Source organism: Vicugna pacos, chromosome X (assembly GCF_048564905.1).
Source record: "Vicugna pacos chromosome X, VicPac4, whole genome shotgun sequence".
In the NCBI taxonomy this organism is placed as follows: domain Eukaryota; kingdom Metazoa; phylum Chordata; class Mammalia; order Artiodactyla; family Camelidae; genus Vicugna; species Vicugna pacos.
In genome coordinates, this window is record NC_133023.1 from 50,648,151 (window position 1) to 50,674,755 (window position 26,605).

The 26,605-nt window shown below is 35.7% G+C and overlaps 1 protein-coding gene across 3 annotated transcripts in view; it reads right to left on the reverse strand.

The window, feature by feature from the left end:
- EDA2R (ectodysplasin A2 receptor) overlaps positions 1 to 18,090 on the reverse strand; it is a 62,714-nt gene extending 44,624 nt beyond the window's left edge. For 2 of the 3 annotated variants that reach the window (XM_072956536.1, XM_031675205.2), the window contains exon 1: positions 18,003 to 18,090. In XM_072956536.1, the coding sequence (XP_072812637.1) occupies positions 18,003 to 18,089 (87 nt within the window). In that variant the 5' untranslated portion in view covers position 18,090. The remainder of the gene's footprint in view (positions 1 to 18,002) is intronic. The other variant, XM_072956535.1, reaches the window with a different exon arrangement.
- Between the last annotated feature and the right edge of the window lie 8,515 nt (positions 18,091 to 26,605).

The following is a 26,605-nucleotide window of genomic DNA, read 5'->3' on the forward strand; positions in this document are numbered from 1 at the left end:
AACAAGAGGAATCCCCTGAAAGAAAGATCAATGAAATAGACATTGATAGCCTACTAGATCAAGATTTCAAAAAAGGATTGATCAAATTGCTGAAGGAATTAAAAGAGATAGTGTTTAGAGATATAAAATATGTCAAAAATGAAATTGAAGCTATAAAGAAGAGCCAAGCAGAATGGGTAAACTCATCGAAAGAGATGAGGAATGATCTAATAGCTGTTCAAAGTCCACTAGATAATGCAGAGATACGAATTAGTGATCTAGAAGACAGGGCAATAGAAATCACCCATTCAGAAGAACTACAAGATAAGCAAATAAAAAATAATGAAAGTAGCATAAGTGACCTATGGGATAATATAAAGCATCCCAATTTTCACATAATAGGGGTCCCAGAAGGGGAAGAAGGATCAAAGGGAATTGAAAAGGTTTTTGAAGAAATCATGACTAAAAACTTCCCAAACTTAAAGAAGGAATCAGATATCCAAGTACAGGAAGCTCAGAGGGTCCCAAACAGGAAGAACCCAAATAGACCCACACCAAGACATATCATAATCAAGATGGTCAGAGTCAAGGATAAAGAAATGATTCTAAAGGCAGTAAGAGATACGCAAAGAGTGAATTACAAGGGAACGTCCATAAGGCTTTCACCTGACTTCTCAACACAAAGACTACAGGCCAGAAGGGAGTGGCAAGATATATTCAAAGCCCTGAATGAAAAAGAGATACAGCCTAGGATACTTTATCCAGCAAGGCTATCCTTTAGGATAGAAGGAGAAATAAAGAGTTTCACACAGAAAAAAAAAAGCTGCAGGAGTTTAGCAACACTAAACCCATGCTAAAAGAAATATTGAAATGGCTATTCTAAATAAAAAAGCAGCAGGATGCTACAGAAATGAGAAACTCACAACTGGAAACGTGATAACCCATGAATTACAAATAAAGAAAACATACAAATCACTGAGAGAGGGAGAGGGAGGCAGGTAAATAAAGAATATTATTTTTTTTCTTTTTTAAAATTTTTTAAGAGTAGGATGGGTTTGAGATCATGTTACTATTAGTTTAATAAAAACAGTTATACTAATGGGTTAATAGATTTACAAAAAAGGGTAACCACAAGTCAAAAATTTACAAGGGAGTCACAAAAATTAAATAAAACCCATGATAATACAAAGGCAAATTACCAAACCACAAAAGGAAGAAGAAAGGAACAAAGAGGATATGCCAGTTCAACTGCAAAGATAAGTTCAAAATGGCAATAAACACACATCTGTCATTAATTACTGTAAATGTTAATGGACTAAATGCTCCAATCAAAAGGCATAGAGTGGAAGACTGGATAATAAAGCAAGAACCTTCAATATGCTGCATTCAAGAGACCCACTTTAGGGAGAAGGACACATATAGATTGAGAGAGAAAGGATGGAAAAGGATATTCCATGCAAATGGAAAAGCCAAAAAAGTAGGTGTTGCAGTACTGATTGAAGACAAAATAGACTTTAAAACAAAGGCCATAAAGAAAGATAAATGATATTTTATAATGATTAAAGGAGTGATGCAAGTTGAAGATATTACACTCGTTAATATATATGCACCCAATATAGGAGCACCTAAGTACATACAAGAATTACTAACAGAGATAAAGGGGGATATTGATGGGAATACAATCATAGTTGGAGATTTTAACATTGCATTAACATCACTAGACAGATCTTCCAGACAGAAAATAAACAAGGCAACAGAGAAATTAAATGCTACTATAGAAAAATAAGATTTGGTGGATATTTTCAGAGCATTACACTCCCCAAAAATAGGATATACATTCTTTTAAAATGCACATGGAACATTTTCCAGGATCGATCATGTACTTGGGTGCAAAAGAATCCTCAACAATTTTACAAAGGTAGAAATTATCTCAAGCATCTTTACTGACAACAATGCCCAAAAAACTAGAAAACAACTACAGAGAAACAAAGAAGAAAAAAGGAAAGCATGAAGAGTAAAAAACATGGTATTAAAAAAAAATGCTTCAATGATGAAATCAAAGTTGAAATTTAAAAAAAATACATTGAGACAAATGACAATGAAAACACAACCACAGAAAATTTATGGGACACATTAAAAGCAGTTCTGAGAGGGAAGTTTATAGTGATACAGGCCTTCCTCTAAAAAGAAGAACATTCTCAAACAATCTAACCCACCAGATAAAGGAATTAGAAAAATAAGAGGAAAAAACCCCAAAAGGCAGCTAAAAGAAGGAAATAATAAAGATCAGGGAGGAAATACATAAAATGGAGATTTAAAAAAATAGAAAAAAATCCATGAAACCAAAAGCTGTTTTTTTCTGAAAAAGTAAATAATATCAACAAACCACTCGCCATACTCACACAGAGGAAAAAAAAGCAAGCACAAATTAACGAAATAAGAAAGAATAATGGAGAAATTACAACAAATAAAACAGAAACACAGAATATTATATGAGAATATTATGAAAAACTATATGGAACCAAAATGGATAACCTAGAGGAGATGGACAAATTTCTGGAAACTTACAATCCACAAGACTAAACCAAGAAGAAATTGACCACTTGAACAAACCAATCATTACAAAAGAAATTGAATTAGAAATTAAAAAAACACCCTACAAATAAAGTCCAGGACCAGATTGCTTCGCCAGGGAATTTTACAAAACATAAAAAGAGGAACTCATACCAGTACTTCTCAAACTTTTCCAGAAGATTGAAAAGGAGGGAATACTCCCAAACTCATTCTATGAAGCCACCATCACCCTGATACCAAAACCAGGCAAAGACACTACAAAAAAAGAGAATTATAGGCCAATATCACTGATGAACTTAGAAGCCAAAATCCTCCCCCAAATTTTAGCAAATAGAATCCAACAACACATAAAAAAGATTATACATCATGACCAAGTGGGGTTCATCCCAGGGACACAAGGCTGGTTCAACATAAGCAAATCAATCAATGTAATACATCACATCAACAAGAGAAAGGACAAAAACCACCTGATCATCTCAATTGATGCAGAAAAAGCATTTGATAAAATTCAACACCCATTTATGATAAAAACTCTCACCAAAGTGGATATAGAGGGAACACATTTCAACATCATGAAAGCTATATATGACAAACCTACAGTCAGCATAGTACTCAATGGTGAAAAACTCAAAAGCTTCCCACTAAAATCTGGGACAAGTCAAGGATGCCCACCATCACCACTGCTATTCAACATAGTCTTGGAAATCCTAGTCACAGCAATCAGGTGAGAAAGAGAAATAAAAGGGATCCAAATTGGAAAAGAAGAGTTAAAAGTGTCACTATATGCTGACGATAGTTTACTATATATAGAAAAGTCTAAAAGGTTTACACAAAAACTACCAGAACTGATCAAAGAATTCAGGAAGGTAGCAGGTTACAAGATTAATGTTAAAAAATCAGTAGCATTTCTTTACAGTAATGATGAATCAACAGAAAATGTAAGTAAAGAAACAATCCCCTTTAAAATAGTGCCCAAAATACTAAAATACCTTGGAATAAATCTAACCAAGGAGGCAAAAGAATTATACACAGAAAACTATAAACCACTGATGAAGGAAATTAAAGAAGACTTTAAAAAATGGAAAGATATTCCATGCTCTTGGATTGGAGGAATCAATATTGTTAAAATGGTCACACTGCCCAAGGCAATCGACAGATTTAATCCAATCCCTATCAAATGACCCAGGACATATTTCACAGAACTACAAGAAAATCATAATAAAGTTTATATGGAACCATCAAACACCTAGAATTGCCAAAGCGTTACTGAAAAGAAAGAATGAGGCTGGAGGAATATCACCCCCAGACTTCAGAAAATACTATAGAGCTACAGTCATCAAGACATCATGGTATTGATAGAAAAACAGACATATAGACCAATAGAACAGAATGGAGAGCCCAGAAATGAACTCACAAACTTTTGGTCAACTAATCTTTGATGAAGGAGGCAAAAATGTAAAATGGAATAAAGACAGTCTCTTCAGCAAATGATGTTGGGAAAACTGGACAGCAGCATGTAAAACAATGAAGCTAGAACACTCCCTGACACCGTACACAACAATCAACTCAAGATGGATCAAAGACTTAAACATAAGACAAGATACAATAAACCTCCTAGAGGAAAATAGAGGCAAAACATTATCTGATATACATCTCAAAAAATTTTCTCTTGGAAGACATAAAAGCAAGAATAAACAAATGGCACAGCACAACATTGTAAAATGATTATAAATCAATAAAAAATGTTTAAAAAAACAAATGGGACCTAATGAAACTCAGAAGCTTCTGCACAGCAAAGGAAATCATAATTAAAAGAGAAAGACAACCTATAGAATGGAAAAAAATTTTTTGCAAATGAAACCGACAAAGGCTTGATCTCCAGAATATATAAGCAGCTCATACAATTCAATAAGAAGAAAATAAACAACCCAATCCAAAAATGGGCAGGTTAAACAAGCAATTCTCCAAGGAAAACAGAGAAATGATAAATTGGCACATGATAAAATGCTTAATATCACTTATTATCAGAGAAATGCCAATCAAAACTGCAATGAGGTATCATCTCACACCAGTCAGAATGGCCATCATTCAAAAGTCCACAAATGACAAATGCTGGAGAGGCTGTGGAAAAAAGGGAATCTTCCTACACTGCTGGTGGGAATACAGTTTGGTGCAGCCAGTGTGGAAAACAGTATGGAGATTCCTCAAGACTAGGAATAGATTTAACATATGACCCAGTAATCCCCCTCCTGAGCATATATCCAAAAGAAACCCTACTTGAAAATGACACCTGCACCCCAATGTTCATAGCAGCACTATTTACAATAACCAAGACATGGAAACAGCCTAAATGTCCATCAACAGATTAATGGATAAAGAAGATATGATATATTTATACAATGGAATACTATTCAGCCATAAATTATGACAACATAACATATTTGCAGCAACACGGCTGCTGCTGGAAAATGTTATTCTAAGTGAAGTAAGTCAGAAAGAAGAAGAAAAATACCATATGATATTGCTCATATGTGGAATCTAAAAAAAAATGAATAGAAAACAGAAACAGACTCATAGACATAGAATACAAACTTGTGGTTTCCCAGGAGGCAGGGAGTTGAAAGGGATAGAGTGGGATTTCAAAATTTAGACTAGATAAAGAGTATTATACTGTATAGCACAGGGAAATATATACGAGATCTTATGGTACCTTACAGAGAATAAAATGTGACAATGAATATATATATATGTTCATGTATAACTGAAAAAATTGTGTTCTACACTGCAATTTGACACAACATTGTAAAATGATTATAAATCAGTAAAAAAGGCTTAAAAGAAGTGTGCTGTTTATTCTCCATGTTGTCATTTTTTCTCATTTGTTTTTCTGTGGTTGATTTCTAGTTTCATGCCACTGTGGTCAGAGAAGTTCCTTGGAATAATTTCTATCCTATTAAATTTGTTGGGGCTTGTTTTGTGTCTTACTATGTGGTCTATACTAGATAGTGTTCCATGAGCACTTTAAAATAATGTATATTCTGAAAATATCAACCAAGTTCACATGTTCTATCGTGTCATTTAGTATCTCTATTGCATTATTTATTTTCCATCTGGAAATCCTGTCCAATGATATTAATGGGGTCTTAAAGTCCCCAGGACATTGTTTACAGAAGTAGAACAAATTATAATAAAATTTATATGGAATCACAAAAGACCTAGAATTGCCAAAGCATTAATGTAGGAAAAGAATGAAGCTGAAGGAATAGTACTCCAAGACTTCAAACAATACTAGAGAGCAACTGTAATCAAAACAGCATGGTATTGGTACAAAAACAGACATATGGATCAGTGGAACACAATAGAGAGCCCAGAAATGAACTCACAAACTTTTGGTCAACTAATCTTCGATGAAGGAAGCAAAAATATAAAATGGAATAAAGGCAGTCTCTTCAGCAAATGATGTTGGGAAAACTGGACAGCAGCATGTAAATCAATGAAGCTAGAACACCCCCTTATACCATATACAAAAATAAACTCAAAATGGATTAAAAACTTAAACATGAGACAAGACACATTAAATCTCCTAGAATAAAACATAGGCAAAACATTATCTCACAGACATCTCATCAATGTTCTCCTAGGGCAGTCTACCCAAGCAATAGAAATAAAAGCAAAAATAAACAAATGGGACCTAATTAGACTTACAAGCTTTTGCACATGAAAGGAATCCATAAGCAAAACAAAATTACAACCTAGAGAATGGGAGAAAATTTTTGCAAAAGATGAAACTGTCATGGGCTGAACCTCCAGAATATATAAAGAGCTCATACAATGTAATGAGAAAGTACCAAACAACCCAATCCAAAAATAGGAAGAAGAACTAAGCAAGCAATTCTCCAATGAACACAAATGGCCAATAGGCATATGCAAAAATGCTCAATATCACTAATTATCTGAGAAATGCAAACAATACTACAATGAGGTATCATCTCACACCAGTAAGAAAGGCCATCATTCAAAAGTCCACAAACAATAAATGTTGGTGAGGCTTTGGAGAAAAGGGAACCCTCCTGCACTGCTGGTGGAAATGCAGTTTGGTGCAGCCACTGTGGAAAACAGTATGGAAATTTCTCAAAAGACTAGGAATACACTTACCATATGACCCAGGAATCCCACTCCTGGGCATATATCCTGAAGGAACCCTACTTCAGGATGACACCTGCACCCCAATGTTCATAGCAGCAACATTTACATTAGCCAAGACATGGGAACAGCCTCAATATCCATCAACAGATGACTGTATAAAGAAACAGTGGTATATTTATACAATAGAATACTATTCAGCCATAAAAATGACAACATAACTCCATTTTCAGCAAGATGGATGTTCCTGGAGAATGTCATTCTAAATGAAGTAAGCCAGAAGAGAAAGAAAAATACCATGTGATATTGCTCATATGTTGAATCTATAAAAAAAACATAAATACAAAACAGAAACAGACTCATAGACATAGAATACAAACTTGTGTTTGCCGGGGGAATGGGGGTGGGAAGGGCCAGACTGAGAATTCGAAATTTTTAGAAACTGACAGGCATATGTACAATAGTTAAACAAGATTATACTGTATAGCACAGGGAAATATATATAAGGTCTTGTGGTAGCTCACAGCAAAAAAGAGTGTGACAATGAATATATATGTATGTTCATGTTTAACTGAAAAAGTGTGCTCTATGTTGGAAATTGATACAACATTGTAAACTAACTATAAGTCAATAAAACATAGTAAGAAGAATAATGAAAAGAAAAACTAAAAATAAATTTACCATATGATCCAGCAATCTCACTCCTGGGTATATATCCAGAAGGAACCTTAATTCAAAAAGATACATGCACCCCAATGTTCATAGCAACACTATTTACAAAAGCCAAGATATGGCAAGAACCTAACTATCCACAGAGTTGACCAGATAAAAATGTTGTGGTATATTTATACAACAGAATACTACTCAGTCATATATAGAAAAATAATGGCATTTTTAGCAACATGGATGAACCTGGAGACTATCTTTCTAAGGGAAGTAATCCAGAAAGAGAAAGAAAAATACCATATAATATCACTCATATGTGTATTCTAAAAAAAAAAAAAAGACAAATGAACTTATTTACAAAACAGAAACAGACTCACAGACATGGAAATCAAAGTTATGGTTACCAGGGTGAAGGAGGTGGGGAGGGATATATTGGGAGTTTGAGAGTTGCAGATACTGACTGGTATATATATATATAATAGATTAAAAAGTTTATAATGTACAGCACAGGGAACTATATTTGACATCATAGTAGCTTATGGTGAAAAATATTATGAAAATGAATATACATATATTCATGTATGACTGAAGCATTATGCTGTACAGCAGAAATTGACACAACATTGTAAGCTGGCTATACTTCAATAAAAAAAAGAAAAGGAATAAAAAAAAGAAAAGCTAATTGAGACTACCTTTACTTAACCTAATTATCAGCTTCCCTTTTCTTTTCTTTTCTTTTTTTGTATTTAAGAAGGAAGGGAATGCCCTAGGGGTACTCATTCAAAAACATAGGAACTGTCATCAACCCATTAGGCTATTATAGCCAACAGCTGGACCTGTGGCACAGGGATATCCCCTTTGCCTCAGAGCCTTTCCTTCCACTGCCCTTCTAGTTAATGCTATGGAATAAATAGCCATGGTACCGTATGCAGTAGACGCCCTCCTGAATTTTCGCCACATTCAACACTTTTTAGTCAATCACCTTACCTCTTATGAAATTGCTAACTGCAAAAGAATTTTGCAGTTAGCTCATTGCACAACTCTTTCACATTATACTAACCTTAACCCTGCTATTCTTCTTCCTTCCTCCACTGACAAAACCCCTTAGAATTGCTTAACACTGACAGATTACTATTTGACTCCCAGTAATAATTCATAGAAGATTCCTCTACCCAATGTAGATTTTTCATGGTTCACTATTTAAAAGATGAATATGGTAGACAGCATGTTGTGTATGTTATTACAACTCCTCTTGAAACTGTTGAGGCAGCATTTTTACCTGTGGCTACTTAGGCCCAGCAGGCTGAATAATACACGTTCACTTGGGCTCGTGCTTTAGCCAAGGGTAAAACATGCATTTGGGGTAACCCATGACTTTGGGATGGTGTTGAACCAGTGAGATTTCCTTATCTCTACTGTGTGAAAGATTAAAAATGGCTCATATCCAAAATCTATTATTTTAATGCCATACTCTTGCCAACTGCTTTAGGTATTATTAAGATCCCTGGGCATTCCAAGCTTGACTCCCTAGAGGCTAGAAGAAAGCGTCTCACTGATATTTCACCAAAAATACTGCTGTCAAAGGAACTAATGGCCAAGCCTCTGTCATGGTTTAAAGGGATGCTCCCAAGGACAACAATCTAGAAAAAAAAATGAGTAGAATTTCCCTATGCCCCAGAAAAGGAAAAAAATCTATATTGGAAATCTAGGAAATGTTGGTTCAATAGAGACAGAATTCCGATTTCAGCTAAATAAAAAATCAGTCCTATCAGAAATTCTAAGATTCTCACTCCTTACCACTGTACATTCTTTAAACCATTGGTCCACTGATAAATGATAGCTTTCATGAACCAACACTGGTGGGGAAATATTAATAAGGCCACAAAAAGTGCCTACCTCATTTGACCCACCTATCCAAAATACAAGCCTGGGAAACCTGTTCACAATGTTCCTGGACATTCTGAATTGCTTAATGGGCCATTTGAGGTTTGGTAAATGAATTTCACACAGCTGCTCCCATCTCATGTATATAAATATGTTTTAATCATGGTCTGTATCTTTTCTCACTGGACTGAAACTTTCCTTTCTAGACAGGCTACTGCTTCTTCTGTGGCTAGAATTTTGTTTGTCAAAATTATTTCTACCTAGGGAACCCCTCTTAAACTTCATAGTGATCAAGGAATCTATCTTACTGGTCAGATACTTCAACAAGTCTGTGCTGTTTGGCAATTTTTACAACACTTTCACTGTGCTTACCATCCTTAATTCTCAGGGTTAGTCAAACATACAATGGCACCATTAAGACTTAGTAGGCAAGATTTGTAGAGGCCCTCCAAATGCCTTGGACTAAAGCACAAAGCATTGCTATTGGTCCTTCCAAATCTAAGATCTACTCTACTTGGAACTCATAAATTCTTACCCTTTGAGATAGAGGATGCTCAAAGCACCTGCCCCCTACAGCTTTTGTGTGTAGCTCATAAAAGGAGATATGTTTCAATATTATAAAGGCCTAATTGTTTCTGTTAAAAATAATCATGCTCTTGTAAAGCAATCTTTGCACAATGTTCTCCTTAAGCATCACACCTTGCAACCTGGAGATTTTGTCTATTGGAAAACGCACCTCCAGAAGAACTATCTTCAATTTCACTGGAAATCCTCTAACAGGTAGTGCTAATAAACCCTTATGCTGCCAAATTCCAGGGAATTCACATGCTACAGCTAAAGAAAGCACCAAATCATGACTGGAGCTGAACACCATCTGGTGACCTGAAGGTGAAAAATTTCCCAGAATTGGAGATAACAACATCTGATGAGACAGTTTTCCCTAGGTGCCTGGATGAGGCCTATTAGAAGATTTAGAATTCACAGAAGTCTCTCTCTTTCACCTGGAATATTAACTGAGTCTGGATTCTTATGCAAATTTGTGATATCTAAATTTGCAAACTATAGGCTGTGTTATTGATAAAACACTTGGTTACAAATAGTTATTTTGAGATAACAATACTGAAAACACTGGGGTTTTTTTTGAAACAGAGTCTTTGAACTTTTGCTATTTTTGCAAATGTTCATCAGCTATTGCTTCATGTTTATTCCTGGACTGTCTTCCCAAAGTGCCTGTTTAATTCTTTCAGTGTTGAGTATGCTCTTGCTGTCTTCACTATTCTAAGATATAGACTTTAGATGAAAAATGTCTGAGAAATATTTCTCCCAGTTACTTGAATGTGACCTCAATAGGTTTCCAATCTGTGTAATTTCCCTTTGATATGGGATGTGACACTCAGGAAAGGTCCTTTCTGGTACCAAGGGACAAAAGGTCACCGAATCCAGAAAAAAACCTGATTCCTAGTCAGTGATGCTTTAAGAGAAAGATCTTAATCAAAAGAAGAAAATAAAAATTAATAAACAGAAATCTCATTTTAAATAGAGTTGGGAGGCCAGAAAGGGGAGATCTTACACCTTAGCATTCAATATCAATTGCAGACCTAACAGGAAGACTTATATATATATATATATATATATATATATATATATATATATATATATATATATATATATATATATATATATACACACACACACACACACACACATTTACATCTCCAACAGGAAGAAGGTTAATACTTTACTATCTAGAAATAGGAAGGAAGAATTTCTCCAGGCCTGGCAACAGACTAGTCAGTGAAAGACTGCCACAACTCGGCCAATGAAAAGCCACTACACTTCAAACTTCCTCCAATGGACATATTGTTTATAACAGCCCATCCCAACTACCCCTTCTTCTCTATGAAAGAACATTACTTCCTTTCTTCTCCAGACTTCCCTGTGGTTCACCATAGCTTTTATATACTGAGTTGTATTTATTTTGCTGTTCCTGAATATAAAGCAATTTTGCTTATAAAATAATTGTTTGTTTTATTGTTTTACGTCAAAAGACCTTAGCTAATACCTTATAACCTAACTTGCAAAAACCTCTTCCACTAAAACTCAGCTCTCTGCTGTATACCAGGGATTTGACAGACCACATGGAGCATTAATCCTGGCCATTCTGTTTAAAATTTGGGTTTATGGGGAAGGCAAAGGGCTTCTTAGAGCCTCTGCTACCTTAGATGAAGCACTGGAATAATGATGGATGCCATATCTGTTCTAGAGGGTGAACTTAGGATCAAAGTAATAGAAAATACAGTGTAGTGATATACTGCTCTGTTTCCAGGGTGAAGGAGGCTTAGCTTTAAATCTCATCTCTACCACTGACCAAGTCATGTGACCTCAGGCAAGTCACTGGGCCTGAATTTCTTGTCAATTAAATCAGAGATAATGTTACCTAACTCATAGGTTTTTTTATGATTAAATGAGCTGAGCAAATAAACAAAAGGAGCAGCTTGAATCAATGGGGAAAAGCTGGCCTTTTTAGTATGTCATTTTGAATAAGCATATAGCTATGTGATAAACAGTAAAATTTGATCCATATGTCACAATACATACCGGAATTAATTCCAAATGGATCAAAGATTTTAAATATAAAAAATGAAGACCTACAAGTATTGAAAGAAAGTATAGGTGAAACACTCTTTAATCTAGGATTCAGAAATATTTTTAACTGTAATTCAAAGTCCAGAAGCAATAATGGAAAGATATATGAATTTAATTTACTCACATAAATTTTTTTAAAAAGTGTTTCAGGGTAAAAGATTCATAAGTAAAATCAAAAGACAAGTGACAAACTAGGGAAAAATATACATCTTATATAACAAACTAATATCCTTAATATATAGAACTGGTAAAAATAAGAAAACCACAATCCTACAGAAAATTAAACATACACTTCACAGAAAAAGAAATATAAATGGTTCTTACCCAGATGAAAGATGTTCCACCTCACTTACAGGAATGAGGGAAGTGAAAAATAAAACTATGTCGAAATACCATTTTTTTAACCTATTAGATTGACAAAAATCCAAAAATTTGACAACATGGCCTGTTGGTAGGCTGTTGGGAAATAAGCATATTAATGGTGGTGATGCAAATGGCACAGCCCATATGGAGGAGAATTAGGCATTCCAACATCTGTTTCATCTAAGCTAGAATTTGTTGAGAATCAACCATGTGTCAGGCATGACTCTTTATTTTATTCATCACTTCAGAAAAAAATATATTTATTGAGCAACTACTATGTGTCAGGATGTTATCCTGGATGTTGTGACTAAACTGAATCAATCAGACAAAAAGTCTTGCCCTCATGGTCTTATTTTTTGTTTATTCTCCACAAAATTCTGTAAGGTGTGCATTATTCATCTATGTTTCACAAATAAGCAGACTTGGAATCATAATGGTGTGTCACAGCAAATGACTCATCCTGGGAAGCCTCTACTCAGGGAGATTTCTTTCACCCCTCAAGCAGCACCAGGACCAAGTAGTGAGACCCACAGCAGCACCAGCTAAATACAGACCAAAATTACAACCACAAAGACCCTGAAAATTAAATTGTCATTAGATTCACACTAACAAATGTAGGCTAGGACCTATGAGATAAACCTACACAGGTGACTGCCTGCTAAAATAAAATATTTAAATAAGACCCTGAGCCTCCTAATATAATTTACAAACTGTTCAAAATATGAAAAAAAAATCTCCTGCCATAGCAAGAATCAGGAAAATACAACATGAATAAGAAAAAGCAATCAACTGAGACCAATGCTTAGATGAAACAGATGTTGGAATGATCTGACAAGAATTTTAAGGCAGATATCATGAATTATCTTGAAACAAAAGAAAAAAATTAGAAAATCTCAACAAATAAATACGAATTACAAAAATTTGTAATTTTAGACAAATTATAAGAATAAAAAAAGAAATAAAAATCTCACTGTATAAACTCAATAGTAGAGAAGAGATGACAAATGACATAACTTGAGAACAGAAAAATAGAATGTATGAAATCTGAACAACAGGGAGAAAATAGACTGAAAATAAAGTGAAAAAGCCTCATGGACCTGTAGGACAGTAATGAAGGATCAGACAATTGTGTCATCAGAGTTTCATGAAAACAAAAGGAAATATGTGTCTGAAAATATTTTCAAAGGGATAAAAATTAAATACTTCAGAAATTTGGCAAAAGCCCTACAGATTCAAGAGAATAAGTGATTACTAAATAGAATAAATTCAAAGAAAAGTACAGAAATACAGATTATAATGAAATTTATGAAAACTAAAGACAAAGAGAATAACTATATCTTGTAAGTAGCTATAAATAAATGAGTTACCTAAAGACAATACCAATAGGAATGATAATGGGTTTATATCTGAAAGCCATGGAGACGTGGAGGAAGTGGTGAATATTTTTCAAATGCTGAAAGAAAAGAATTGTCACAATTGCAAATTCTATATCTGGTGAAACATTTTTTCAGGAATTAAGGGAAAATAAAGACATTCTAAGGCAAAGGAAAACTAAAAGAATTTGTTACTAGTAGGCCTACCCTTAAAGAATGGCTAAAGGGGAATCTTCAAACAGCCAGTAAATTTCAAACAGAAAATTATAAAATGATAGAGGAAGGAATTTTGAAGTATTAGGAAGGAAAAAGAAGAATATTGGAAAAACAAAAATATGGGTATATACAATAAACTGTCCTTATGAGTTTTATAAATCATGTTTAATGATTAAAGGAAAAAAAATCACAAAATTATCTGATACTCAAAGCAATGATATTTGAAAGTGGGGAAAATAATCTAAGTAGAAATAATGCTTTCATACTGTACTCAAAATGGAAAGATGTTGATGCCAGTGGAGAATGTTAAGCTACATCTGCATACTGTAACACCCAGAATGACTTTGAGGAAAACTATACAAAAATACTACAAATAAATCAAGATGTAATCCTAAAAAAAAGTCCAAGTGACCCACAGGAAAGCAAGAAAAGACAAACGGAAGAACAAGAAACAGAAAAAAATAAAATAAAATGACAGGCTTTAGGTCTAACATATCAATAATTACCTTAAATATAAATGGTCTAAAGACACCAATTAAAAGCAGAGATTGTCATAACATTATCCAATTTTCCATGATAATAATTTCTTGACTACAAATGGATGATACTTTTCTTAGGAAGTTAAAAAGGAAGAAATTATCATGAAAAAATTATATTGAAAGTTTTCTTTCCTAATGATGAAGCAGAGAAACTTCTTTCAAATGATCAAAATATTTTGCTACTAATCGGTTTTATAACCAGAAAAACACTGATCTTCTTAATTAATTTTACTAAGCTAGCACTGCTCTGATACAAATTTTGATGCTGATAATGCTATGAGTATTGATTTATTATAAATAAAATGTTAATTTATAAAACATAAGAAGGCATTTAACCCCAAATCACAATAAAAATGGCTTATCGTGAGGATGCAAGATATTTTAATTTTTGGAAGTTATTAATATATGTCATCCAATTAATATCAGAGAGTAAATATATGAAATAGTCAAGAGATGAAGATGAAATAAAATTCAAAATCATTTCTGATTTTTTAAAATATTACACACTATATAAAACAGTTAAAAAATACTCCATATTCTGCTATATGTTTGTCTACTCAGGTGCCTTACATGAGTAAAGAATAAACGATAAACAATGAATAGAACAGGAAAACAAGCAATCAGAAACAGTTCACAAAATTGGAAATAGACAAAACATAAAAAAGGTGATATTTTCCCCTATCAAATAGGAAAAAAAGTAAACAAATTATCATAAAGTCCTCACAAAATAGTAATTTAATGTTATAAACAAAGACATAAAATAATAGGTAATAGAAACATGAATTATTTATGGGTGGTAAGGCTTCTGAGATATAAGAATCCCATGCACTGTTAAAAGTGAATGTAATTGTAATAAAAATTAGTAAAAAAAGTTCACAAATGCTAATATATTACAGGAATCTTAAAATTGTATGCTTTTTTAGCTTGATAATTATACTTATAAAAATATGTCCCAAGGATATAGTGCTGATTTTCTCTAAAGATTTACAGTGGTGTTTACAATTCACATGAGTGAACTTTGAAACTAAATAAAAAAAACTTATAAAAACAAGACTGTTTCAGATGCTGTTAGCTGCTTATCCAAAAATCATTGTCCATTTGCTTTCTTACTAACATAATACTGATTTCATCCTGGGTGGCAAGGTGACCAGCCTCAAAACTTGATTCTTGATTAATCTTAGTCAGTTGTGACAATCCCATTCTTGTTTGACAGGTACTCATATCCTAGCATCCCTTGACAATTTAAAGATACTTATAATACCCAGTTCGGCCCCTAAAATAGAAAGGGAAATCTGCAGGGGAGCTTCTGGGAAAAAGAACTTCTTCTCTAATAAAAATTAAGCTACTTTGTCCCTGCCCCTTCTTCCTGACTATGTTGTGAAGATATAACGCTTTGAGTTATGGCATCCAAGAGGCCACAAGCATGAGGACAAAATAGCAAGATGCCCAAGATGTAGGATTAAAAAAAGCCTAGGTCCTTAACAACATTGTTGATCTGCCCAACCAACCACAAGTCTCTCTGCCTCCATATTTCATTACATAAATAAATGTGTTTATGGTTCAAGTCATTGTTAAGTTTTATGTTACTTTTAACTTAGTACACCCTAATTGAGTCAGAGATTAACTACTTTGCCCATAGCAAAGCTGGGAGTCAAACCCATGTGTATTTGGCTCATGTTTATTTTTACTGAACCATTGTGACTTTGAACAAGTCACATATCCACTTTGAGTCTTAGTTTCATCATATAAAATGGGGCTTACAATATTTTCTTGGTGGAACTGAAAGCCAAATGAGATAATGCACATGAAAGCTCTTTACAAAGTACAGAATGCTATACAAGTACAGGCTGTTTATATATAAAGCTGTTGCAGGAGCACAATATTGTAATTCATTCATTTTCTCTGAGCTTTCTAGTGGTGCCGAAATAAACAGCAACTAGAGTGGTGTTTAGACAAATGTACATTTCATCATGGGCCACTTTTTGAGAGTTTGGTTAACAGCAGTTTGACAGAAAGACCTATTTTTCTCCCTTGGAGAAGCTCAGGTTTGTAAATATGGATTATTTTAAATGTAAAGGCCATGTACATGACAGGAACATTTCTAAGATATTGTTCTTATGGGAGTGCAGAGACTTGATCATGAAAATCAATGTGATTTAAAATAGATATTTTTCCCAAGCCAAGCAGCTTATTCTACTGGGTGCATCCTAACATCCGGCCTGATCTGATCTCTGATGAACTTTTTAGTCTTGGGATCCCTTATTAACTATGTGGGCACCCCACTGTTGTACAGAATATTACGTGTAAAGAGTTAAAATTTTAGTACTTGCTTGTTGATATCCCTGGGCCTCAGCCTCTTCATTTGTGAAATTGGGAGGTAGGAAGGAGGTGGGATAAATAACTGCAGTATTTTCTTTCAGTCAGACGATTGTCACTCTCCTACCTAAAACCCTCCAAAGTGTTCCTGGTGCATTTAGGAAAAAATGAAAATTTCTCATCGTAAACTTCAAGACTCCCCATGGTTTGACCCATACCGCCCTCTGTGAACTCATTATGTACCACTCTGCCCTCACTCACCAATCATCAGCTATGCTTACCTTCTCATTCCTTGAATGTGCTTTGTTCATTCCTACCTTGGAACTCTGCACTAGCATCCTCTCCCCAGAAGGCACCTCCTTAGGGAGTCCTTCCCATGCTACCTGATATAAGTAGCCACCCAGTCACCCTGTATCAGATCACTGGAATTTAATTCTTGTCATACCTCTATGTCTAAATTCTTCATTTGTCTATGTATGTATCTCATTCATTGTTTGCTTCACTAATTAAAAGGTAAGGTTCATGAGGGCAAAGATTTTTGTTTTGCCATAGCCACAGTGCCTACAACCAGGCCTGCCACTTTGTAGGTGTTCAATAAGTGATTGCTAAATTGATGAACAGCTGCATAAAATAAGATGTAAATTTGGGGAAAAATCTGCTGGCTGTCTTCTCCCAGCCTTTGTGGTCCCAGTTGCACCCTAAATTTAACACCACCTCCAGGCTCTGGGACTAATAGGGACCTGAAACAGGAACAATTAAGCAGTTCCAGCTTTGCAAACCAGGGCTGAGTATAAAATCCCTGCCTTGTGGGTTGTTTTGTTCTGACCCTTATTGCTAATTGGGATTCTAGACCTTCCCTAGTTGTGCATTCATGAATGCTCTCTTGCACAGCTTCCTCAGTGGCCCAGTCCCTCTAGGGCAGAGGCTACACTTCAGCCTTCTCAGTTCTTCTCTCTTTCCCATTCCACAGACTTGGTACCTGACTGCTGAACCCCAAATAGGTGGGTCCTATTTTATTTGACAATGTCTCTAATACCAAATAGTTTTCTTAAGTCTCTGCATTCCACATCTCCTCTTGATATACCCTATTATCTCATGGAAACTTCCCCTGACCATGATCCTTCCAGATTGACTTCTTAATGGAGCTGTGAATGCTATTGTCATAATTTTTTGATTCCATGTTTTGTCTGCTAAACTGGATTAGCCACAAATGGGGCTGACTGTCCTAATCCTGGATCCTCTCGGTTTCCAGACAGATTCTTAAGATGTGACAGAAATAAGTACCCTGACTAGGCAGACTTACCTTGGAGAGCTCTTGTCCAGGCCCACACAATTGGCAAGTAACACACCGTCCCCATTCATCCCAGTATTCATTTTCTTGGCAATCCATGATGGGAAGGCTGTGGGTATAGAACATAAAAACTAGGGAGCTAATGGAAAGGGATTGCAAAGTAAGTAGTGGCTTCCATGTCACTTGGTTTATGGATCCTCTTAATCTAGTCTCTGGTTCTGGGTTATAGAGATTGAGGAAGCCAACCCAAAACTGCTGGTTCATATATAGCACTGATCATGTGCCAGGATCACTTAGATGGTTTATGTGTAATAATTCATTTAATCATTAAAACAATTGCGTCAAAAATTATTATTAGCCCAATTTTGCATATAAGAAAAATGAGACCCAGAGTCCAAGGAATTCACCAAAGTTCACACAGTTAGTGGCTGTACCACTTGCTTAACTGGAAAGAAAATGATAATACAAGGAACTGGCTTCTGTCTAGGGGGTAGAGAATAACCACAGTCTCTCACATGTGACCAGCTATTAACAGTTTAGAAAGCACTTTCACACCCATTATATTTGATCCACACAACATCCATGTGAGGTAAGTAATATAGAGATTATCATCATTCTTTTGTGGATGAGAAAGCTAAAGCATGGTTCTCCTTTGCCAAAACTTTCTTAAGTACCTTTGAGGACAACTAGCTACAATTGCTTCTTTCCTTGGAAGAGTGGGAGGAGAGGAGGGTGACCTAGCATGAAGAAATGTCCTGATGCACTAAGGTGTAGAGAAGGGGAAACACTACTCATATAATAGTCCTCGTAATACAGATGGCATAGGGCAGTGGTACTAGCATTTGGTCTGAGAGTTGGGAGATATGGGTTCTATCCTGGCTATAGGCAAACCAAGCATCCAGGACTTGCTTAGGACTGAGAAGCCTCCTCAGGATATAGGATTTTCAGTGTTAAAACTGGGACAGCCTCAGGCAAACTGGGATGGTTGGTCAACTTATTTGGCTCTTCTTCCTTCTAACCTATGAGCTTGGAAGAGTCACTTTATCTTTTCTGGCCTCAGTTACTTAATCTGAAAAATGGGGACAGTATATTCCTCATCCATATTATACAGCTCTTGGGAGGGTTAAATGAGCTAAGGTCTACTAATTCATTTTGAAGGATTAGAAAAGTTATACAAAATATGACAGAGTTAAGGATGCAAATAGATAGCTTTCTACAAAAATGAATTTTAATGTAAGTAACTGATATATATGGGGCTTGCACTACTCAAAAAGAAGGCAGAGTAAGATTATTTTTCTCACTCCTTAACCTCACACCGAGGTGAACTTCAGGTGGCTTCTCAAAGTATAGAAAGTCCTAAGTGTCTGCTTCCAGTCAGAAGAGAGAAGAATGTGTATATGTACCTCAAGAGATCATCACTCCTCCCCTCAAAAGTCCCCAGTAGCAATAGGGTAAGTCATCCTGGGTGACATCCTTGCTTGAATGCACCTTTCCCCACCATCAACTGGGCCATTCTTTCCCATTTGTTCATGCAAATGAAAGTAGGCTACAAAATCAATTTTTGCACAAGCTGAAGATGCCCCCGATGCTGTTTTGATTACTGGCCCGTAATGTCAGCCTCAGTAGGCATGTTCCCCTCCCTACCCACCCTTCTCATTAAGGACAAAAACTAGCAGTGTTCTCATAGCCCTGATGACAAGGGAATTAAATGTCATGGGCACAGGGCCAGCATACTGGTCTGGACAACTCCCCTGTATCCTTTCCTAGCCCATAAAAACAGAAAAGTATTGGCAGGAGCCAAAGAGCAGCCTTGCCCTTGAGATAAGATCCTGATATAGGCATCTGAAATCTCCATGGTTCACCTTTGGGTGTATGAGACACCCTATTCTGTTTGGTATCCAGAGCCCCTTCCATCTAATAAATGTCATGTGACATGAATCTTAACATGTCCTTCTAACCTTGCTTTGAAACCCATGTCTATGCGAGGTAGGCTTATTGCCAAATCCCCATATAAGGCCTCAGGGGATGAACAAAGGACTTTTTTTTTTCTCTCTCTTTTGTCAAACTGTTTATCTAAAACACACAAATTAAATTGTCTTTTATTATAAGTTTAACAAGTTGCATTTTTTAAAGAGAAGAAAACCACATAGAATTTGGTCTGTTCTGCAGAAATCAGGTTATATGGGTAAAATTGTCTAATAATGGTTAAATGTAATTATCCAGGGACAAACTCAGACCTTATGCCAAATTCTTCCCTCTGTTCAGCAGTGTCCGGTGGCACATGTAACTGGCTTTTTATTTTAAGAGAAGGTGAGAGAATAATTAGGTTTTGAGAAAATCAGAGCTCTCTGAGATGTCCCATAACTGCAGCTAGATACATTTTTAAGGTATCACAGAAGATGTGTCTGAATCCTCCAAACTGCTGCAATATAGACAGGCTTATAAAATTTTGACCTATGTATATACTCAAACAAACACTATCCAGATAATGATACAGAACTTTTGCATTGCCTCATCAGGCTCTTTCATGTCCTTTCCCAGTCAATGCCACTCCCTTCTCCCAAGTAATTTCTATTTTGGCCTCTGTCACTATTATTAGTTTTACTGGTCCTTGAACTTCATAAAAATTGGGTTCACATAAGACCAGTATCCTGTTTCTGATTTTCTTTGCTCAATGTAATGTCTGTGAGATTTATCCATTATGTTGTGTGTACCAACTTTCATTCCTTACCATTGCTATGTAGTATACCATTGTATGGACATGCTACTGTTTATTTATAAATTTTTTTGGTTAATGGACATTGGGCTGTTTCTAATTTGTGGCCATTATAATAAAGTTGTTATGCTATGATCAACTGATTTTCCAAAAGAGTGCCAAGAAAATTAAATGGGAAAGGAACGGGCTTTTCAAAAAAAGGTGTTGTGACAACTAGGTATCCACATGAAAAAGAATCAAATCATTCCCTTACCTCACACCGTATATGAAATTAACTCAAAATGGACTAAAGCCCTAAATGAATGATATAAAACTCTTAAAAGAGTGTTTTTTAATAAGAAAACAAAATTATATGATTAAAAATCTTTCTTACAAGAAAAATGTAGGTGTAAATCTTCAGGAACTTGGATTAGACAATGGTTTCTTAGATATAACACCAGAAAGAAGGCAACAAAATGGAAAAAAAATAGATAAATTGTACTTAATCAAAATTTAAACTCTTGTGCTTCAAGGATGCTATCAAGAAAATAAAAAGATAACCTACATAATGGGAGAAAAAAACTGTAAATACTGAGATCTGATAAGATATATATAGAACATAAAGAGAAATCTTACAACTCAACAATAAAAAGAAAAATAATTTACTTAAAATGGGCAAAGAATTTGAATATGCATTGCTCCAAGAAAATATAAAAATGGCCAAGGACATGAAAAGATACTCAACATCATTATCAATTAGAGGAATGCAAATCAAATCACCATGAAATCCCACTTCACACTTACTAGGGTGGGTGTAATTTAAAAAAGGGGACAATTAAGTGTTGACAAGGATGTGGCTAAATTGGGACCCTTATATATTTCGGGTGAGAAAGGAAAGTGGTACAGTCTGAAAATGCCTTTGAAGTACCTCAAAATGTTAAACATAAAGTTACTATGTGACCTAGCAATTCCAATCTTAGGTAATATACCCTCCAAAATTGAAAATGTACATCCACACAAAAATTTGTACATAAATGTTCCTAATAGCATTATTCATAAAATCCAAAAAAGTAGAAACAACTAAAATGTACATAAACTGATAAATAGATAAACAAAATGTGGTGTATCCACACAATTAAATGTTATTCTGACAGAAAAAGAAATGAAGTACTTGATACATACTACAGCATGGATGTACCTTGAAAACATCATGCTAAGTGAAAGAAGTTACACAAAAGGAAAAATATTACATGATTCCATTTATATGAAATGTCCAGGATGGGCAATTCATAGAGATAGAAAGTAGGCCAGTAGTTGTCAGGGGCTGGGGTAAGGAGAGAATGGGAAATAACTACCCACTGGGTGTGAGTTTCACTTTGGGGTGATGAAATGGTCTGGAACTAGATAGTAATGATGGTTGTACAATTTGGTGAATATGCTAAAAAACAGCAAATTGTACACTTTAAAAAAGGCGAATTTTGTGGTATGCAAATTATGTTTCAATTTTTTAAAAAGCTGGTTCTTCAATTTTTTATTTAACACTGTGATACCCTGTGTCATTCTAATAGATATTGCCTAAGCTATTCTCCAAATTAAAATTTTAAAAGGGTACTATGAATATTCTTATATATGCCTCCAAATGTGAATTTTTCACCCAAATTTATCTAGTAAGTGCTGATTGGGTTTAACCAGGGGAGCTGACAAATGGCATGATGATTAGAATGTCTCCTTATTTTGTCTGTCTCTGTCATGTTGCTGCTCACCCTGTCCATCCCCCTGTCCTGATTATCTCCCTGAAAAATAACCTAGAAGAATAAAAATGCAAGTTGACAGCGAAAAGGAGAAGCAATGAGTCTGACATTAATTATAATCCCCACATTAGCTCATTTTTCCCTGAAAAATTGATGTTGGCCAAGTTTCTGCTGAATGTTAGGTACTCAAACTGCTGCCAGTGCAGCTGCCTCTGGCTGTAGCTTGCGATTGCTGCTCTTCTCAACTTGCACATGCCTGTGGGGTGAAACATGCTCTCTCAATCTAGGATGGGTAGGCAGAACAGGATGATAGGTCTAAATTAAGAACTCAGGACTTCATGGAAGATATTTGTTTTGCCTGGGCAGTGCAGGAGGTGTGGGATTAAAGAGGATGAGGAAGACAGCAGCTGGTCCATGCCCTACCCAGTCCTCTCCTTATGAGCCTACCCTGTCATCCACATACAGAGGACTGGCAAAAATCAAAGCAGTTGCTCAGCCTGGCCTTGAGAACACTACTTTCTTTGAAAATCAAGCTTCTAATCTATGCAATGTCCTCATCATTTCCAGATCTTTGGCCTATAATCCAGATTTGCTTTATCAATTTGGTGCTGTCTCTCAGCCTTCTCTTTCCTGGCCTGGCCCAGAGCCACTCCTATCCCAGCTTTCTCTTGCCCATAACCTGCTTCCAAACCATTAAGCATCGTATCTTTCTCCTGCCCCGGTATTTGTGAATTTTGCATTCCTCAGTATGGTGAGAGGTCCCAGGCCCAACTCTACCATCAGAAGCATGTTCCTCCCTAGTGCCGGACTCATGGTCCCCAATCGTACCATTGAAGGTGTGGCCAATTTCTTTGACTAGTGGTTCTCAGTATAGGGTACACCTTGGGAGCTTCAAGAAACACTTATACTTGGGGCTCATTCCTGAGATTCTGCTGTATTTGGAATTTTTAAAATTCACCAGGTGATTCTTTTGTGCAGCCAACTTTGAAAATCACTGTTTTAAGGGGTCTTTTTGGCTCTTCTCTGTTTTGCCAGAATACAAGATGTAATCAGAAAAAAGTTTTTTCTGTTCCCCCACATTCAGAGGGAACTTGGAGAGGAAGTAACCTGGGGCTTTCCCATTTTTTTTTCTGGAAAGAATGTGCAATAGAGTCTAAAGGGCTGAAGATGGAGTGGTTCTTTTAAAACATGTTAGATCATGTTACTTCCAACCTCAAAATCCGTTAATGGTTCTCCACCACACTCAATAAAACTAAAGTCCTTATAATGGCCAATGAGGCCACAGATGATCTGTCTACCTCCCCATTACCTCTTTGCCCCATGATCTACTACTCTTCCTCTATTCTCTTAAGTCCAGTCATGCCATCCCACTTGTTATTCCTCAAACTGACCTCAAATGCTCTCACCTTAAGGACTTCATAGTCATTGTTCCCTTGGTTAAGCATGTTTTTCACCACATACCACATGGCTACCCTCCTTTTCTCCAGTTGTTTGATCTTATAACATCTTCTTAGCGAGGCTTCTCTGACCACTCTTTTAAAACTGCAACTTTCCTCCATATTTCTCCATATTTCCTATCCCCTTTTCCTGTTTCATTCTCCTCAACAGCCCTTATGACCACCTGACATACTTTATATCTTACTTCTTTATTGCCTGTTTCTCCCCCAACCAGAATGTAAACACCATGAGATCATGATCCTTTTGTGTTCACTACTTCATCCCCCATGCTTAGAACAGTGCCTGGCACATAGTAGGCACTAAATAAATATTTGTTGGATGAGTGAATGGTAAACATCTACAGAATAATGGTAATAATCTTCACAGTTTGAAAGGGTTTCACATCAGTTAGCTCAAAAGTTCCTTCCAATAACCCTGGGAGTAAGTCGTGGATTATTATTACCAATTAATAGATTAAAAACTAGAGGCTCAAAAAGAAAAAAATAGTATCTTTAAATGTATTTAACTAGTAAGAAATAAAGCCAGAACTCACAGGTAACTTAAGACCCATGAGTTTTGCATGCTTTCCAAGACAGTATTGAATTCTAAAATAGGGAATGGAAGTTCTCCCAGGCTGTCACTTAAATTTAATATTTTATCAGTAATATTTTAGGTTGGCAAAAATGTATTTTCTAAACATTAATGTGTTCTTTAAAGAATGGCTAGACAGGGTTCCTGCTCAAGCCCTAGAAGATAAGGGCCAGGACAAAGATGGTAGCAACAGGAACAAAAATGAAGTGATGGTGGGAGACATAGCTCTTACAAAGAAAGTCAATAGGACCTTATAATTGTTTAGACATGAGAGCCAAGAGAAAGACATGAGTCAGAGAAGATTCTGAGGGTTTCTACCTAGAAAACCAGGAGAACCTCAGGGTCATAAAGCGTGTGAAAGGGGACTTGCTTGTCAGAAAAAAAAATAATTCACTCAATTTTTCAAAGTAAGTATGGACAGATGGAAAGAGAGGAACATGTCAGTGGTAGTGCTCAGCAGGCAATTAAAATAGGTAGAACATAGCTTGGGGAGAGAGATAGGTCAAGTGCATAAAAAAAAACCCTGATTCTGATGGATGCAAATCAGAATCATCTGGGGTACCTTAAAAATACCTATGTCCTATAACAAATAAATTAAAACTTCTGTGAGGTTGAGAACCATTGGCCTAGGTAAGTCATGGCAGAGGCTTGGATGAGTAAAGAAAAATGCCAAGAATAAAACATTAAGGAACATCCATACATGAAGCTGGAAGAACAGCCAGAAGCAATCAAGAAGTGGAATCCAGGGAAGAAAGAATAGACCCTGGATGGGATAGTACAGGACAAAGTTTTAAGAAGTAAAAGGTGAACAACAGTGTCAGCTGTTGGTACAGGGATGTGAAGGAGTATCAGGACTGGAGATGCATTATTTTGTGGGTATGCGAACACAGTAAATTGCCTTTTAATGTTTGAGTATATTATAATAGGTGTATGGAATTGAAATAATTCAGATATCATAGGTGGTTGTTACAGTTTTTAGGAAGCTTCTCTTTCCATTTCCAAAGAGGCTGAAGAATTTCAACTTAGTGATAGCAATGTCTGGTCCAATAACGTCAGGATTAGTACAGCAACAGAAGAGAATGAAGGAAGCTGTGAAAAACTAAAGAAGCCACATCTATTTGCCTTGTACCACACATATTTACTTTACTCCAGTGTACAGAACAACAAATAATGCCTCAGCAAGAATAAAGATGCTGGGGTAGAAAAAGAAAAAGAAAATTTTATTAATAGCAATTGTCACTGTACAGATAGAATTAATAAACAGCTGAACTTGACTATCTCAATTCAGCCAAAAGCAAATGTTAACCATGTGAGTTGAAATGTTTCCCTTTCAAAACATGTGGAAGCACATATATTCACAAGAAAAAAGCATGAACCTAAAAAGACAAACATAACTTAAAAGACTGTAAATTTAGAAGGAGAAAACCTAAAAAATATATAAATATTTGGTTAGTGTCTGGCAACTGCTGAAAAAAAATGTTAAAGGAAGGAGAGAAAAGAATTATGCAGCCAAGAATATAGTGATATAATTAATAAAAGAAATGGGATGAAATTAAGGCCAGAAGTCTTTGGTCTGATTATGAGGGGGAAAATATCATTTTAATGATTGCTGAAATAGTCTTCCCAAGTGGGAGCAAAGGTACAGAAACTATTCTGGATGATGTTCAAGGGAAAGACGAGATAATGTATGTGTGAGTGCTCTGGAAACTCCAAACTGTGCTACACATGTAAAGGGTTGCTATGACTATTGTTTCTATTCCACCCAAAGTTGGGGTGTAAAGGGCATTGGAGACAAACCATAGGCCAGATGAACAACCAATATCCAAAGCCCCTGTTTTGTTCCATAGTGTTCCTAGCTAAAGTGAGTCATATTCATTTGCTGATCACCACAAGATACCATGAAATTATGGTATCATCAAAAATTAGTTACACTATCAGCAGTGCTGGGGAGTGGATATTCATTAGCTTCCCAAGGGGGATATACTTTTGGCTAAGTTCCTGCAGCTGAAAATTGGATTCACAGTATGATTTCTTTGCAGGGCTAGAAACTAGATAAAACTCAGTCAAATGCTCTTTTCTTTCATTTCTTTCTTTTTCTTTTTCTTTTTCTTTATTTTGAGGAAATGTGCTTCTAGCTGAAG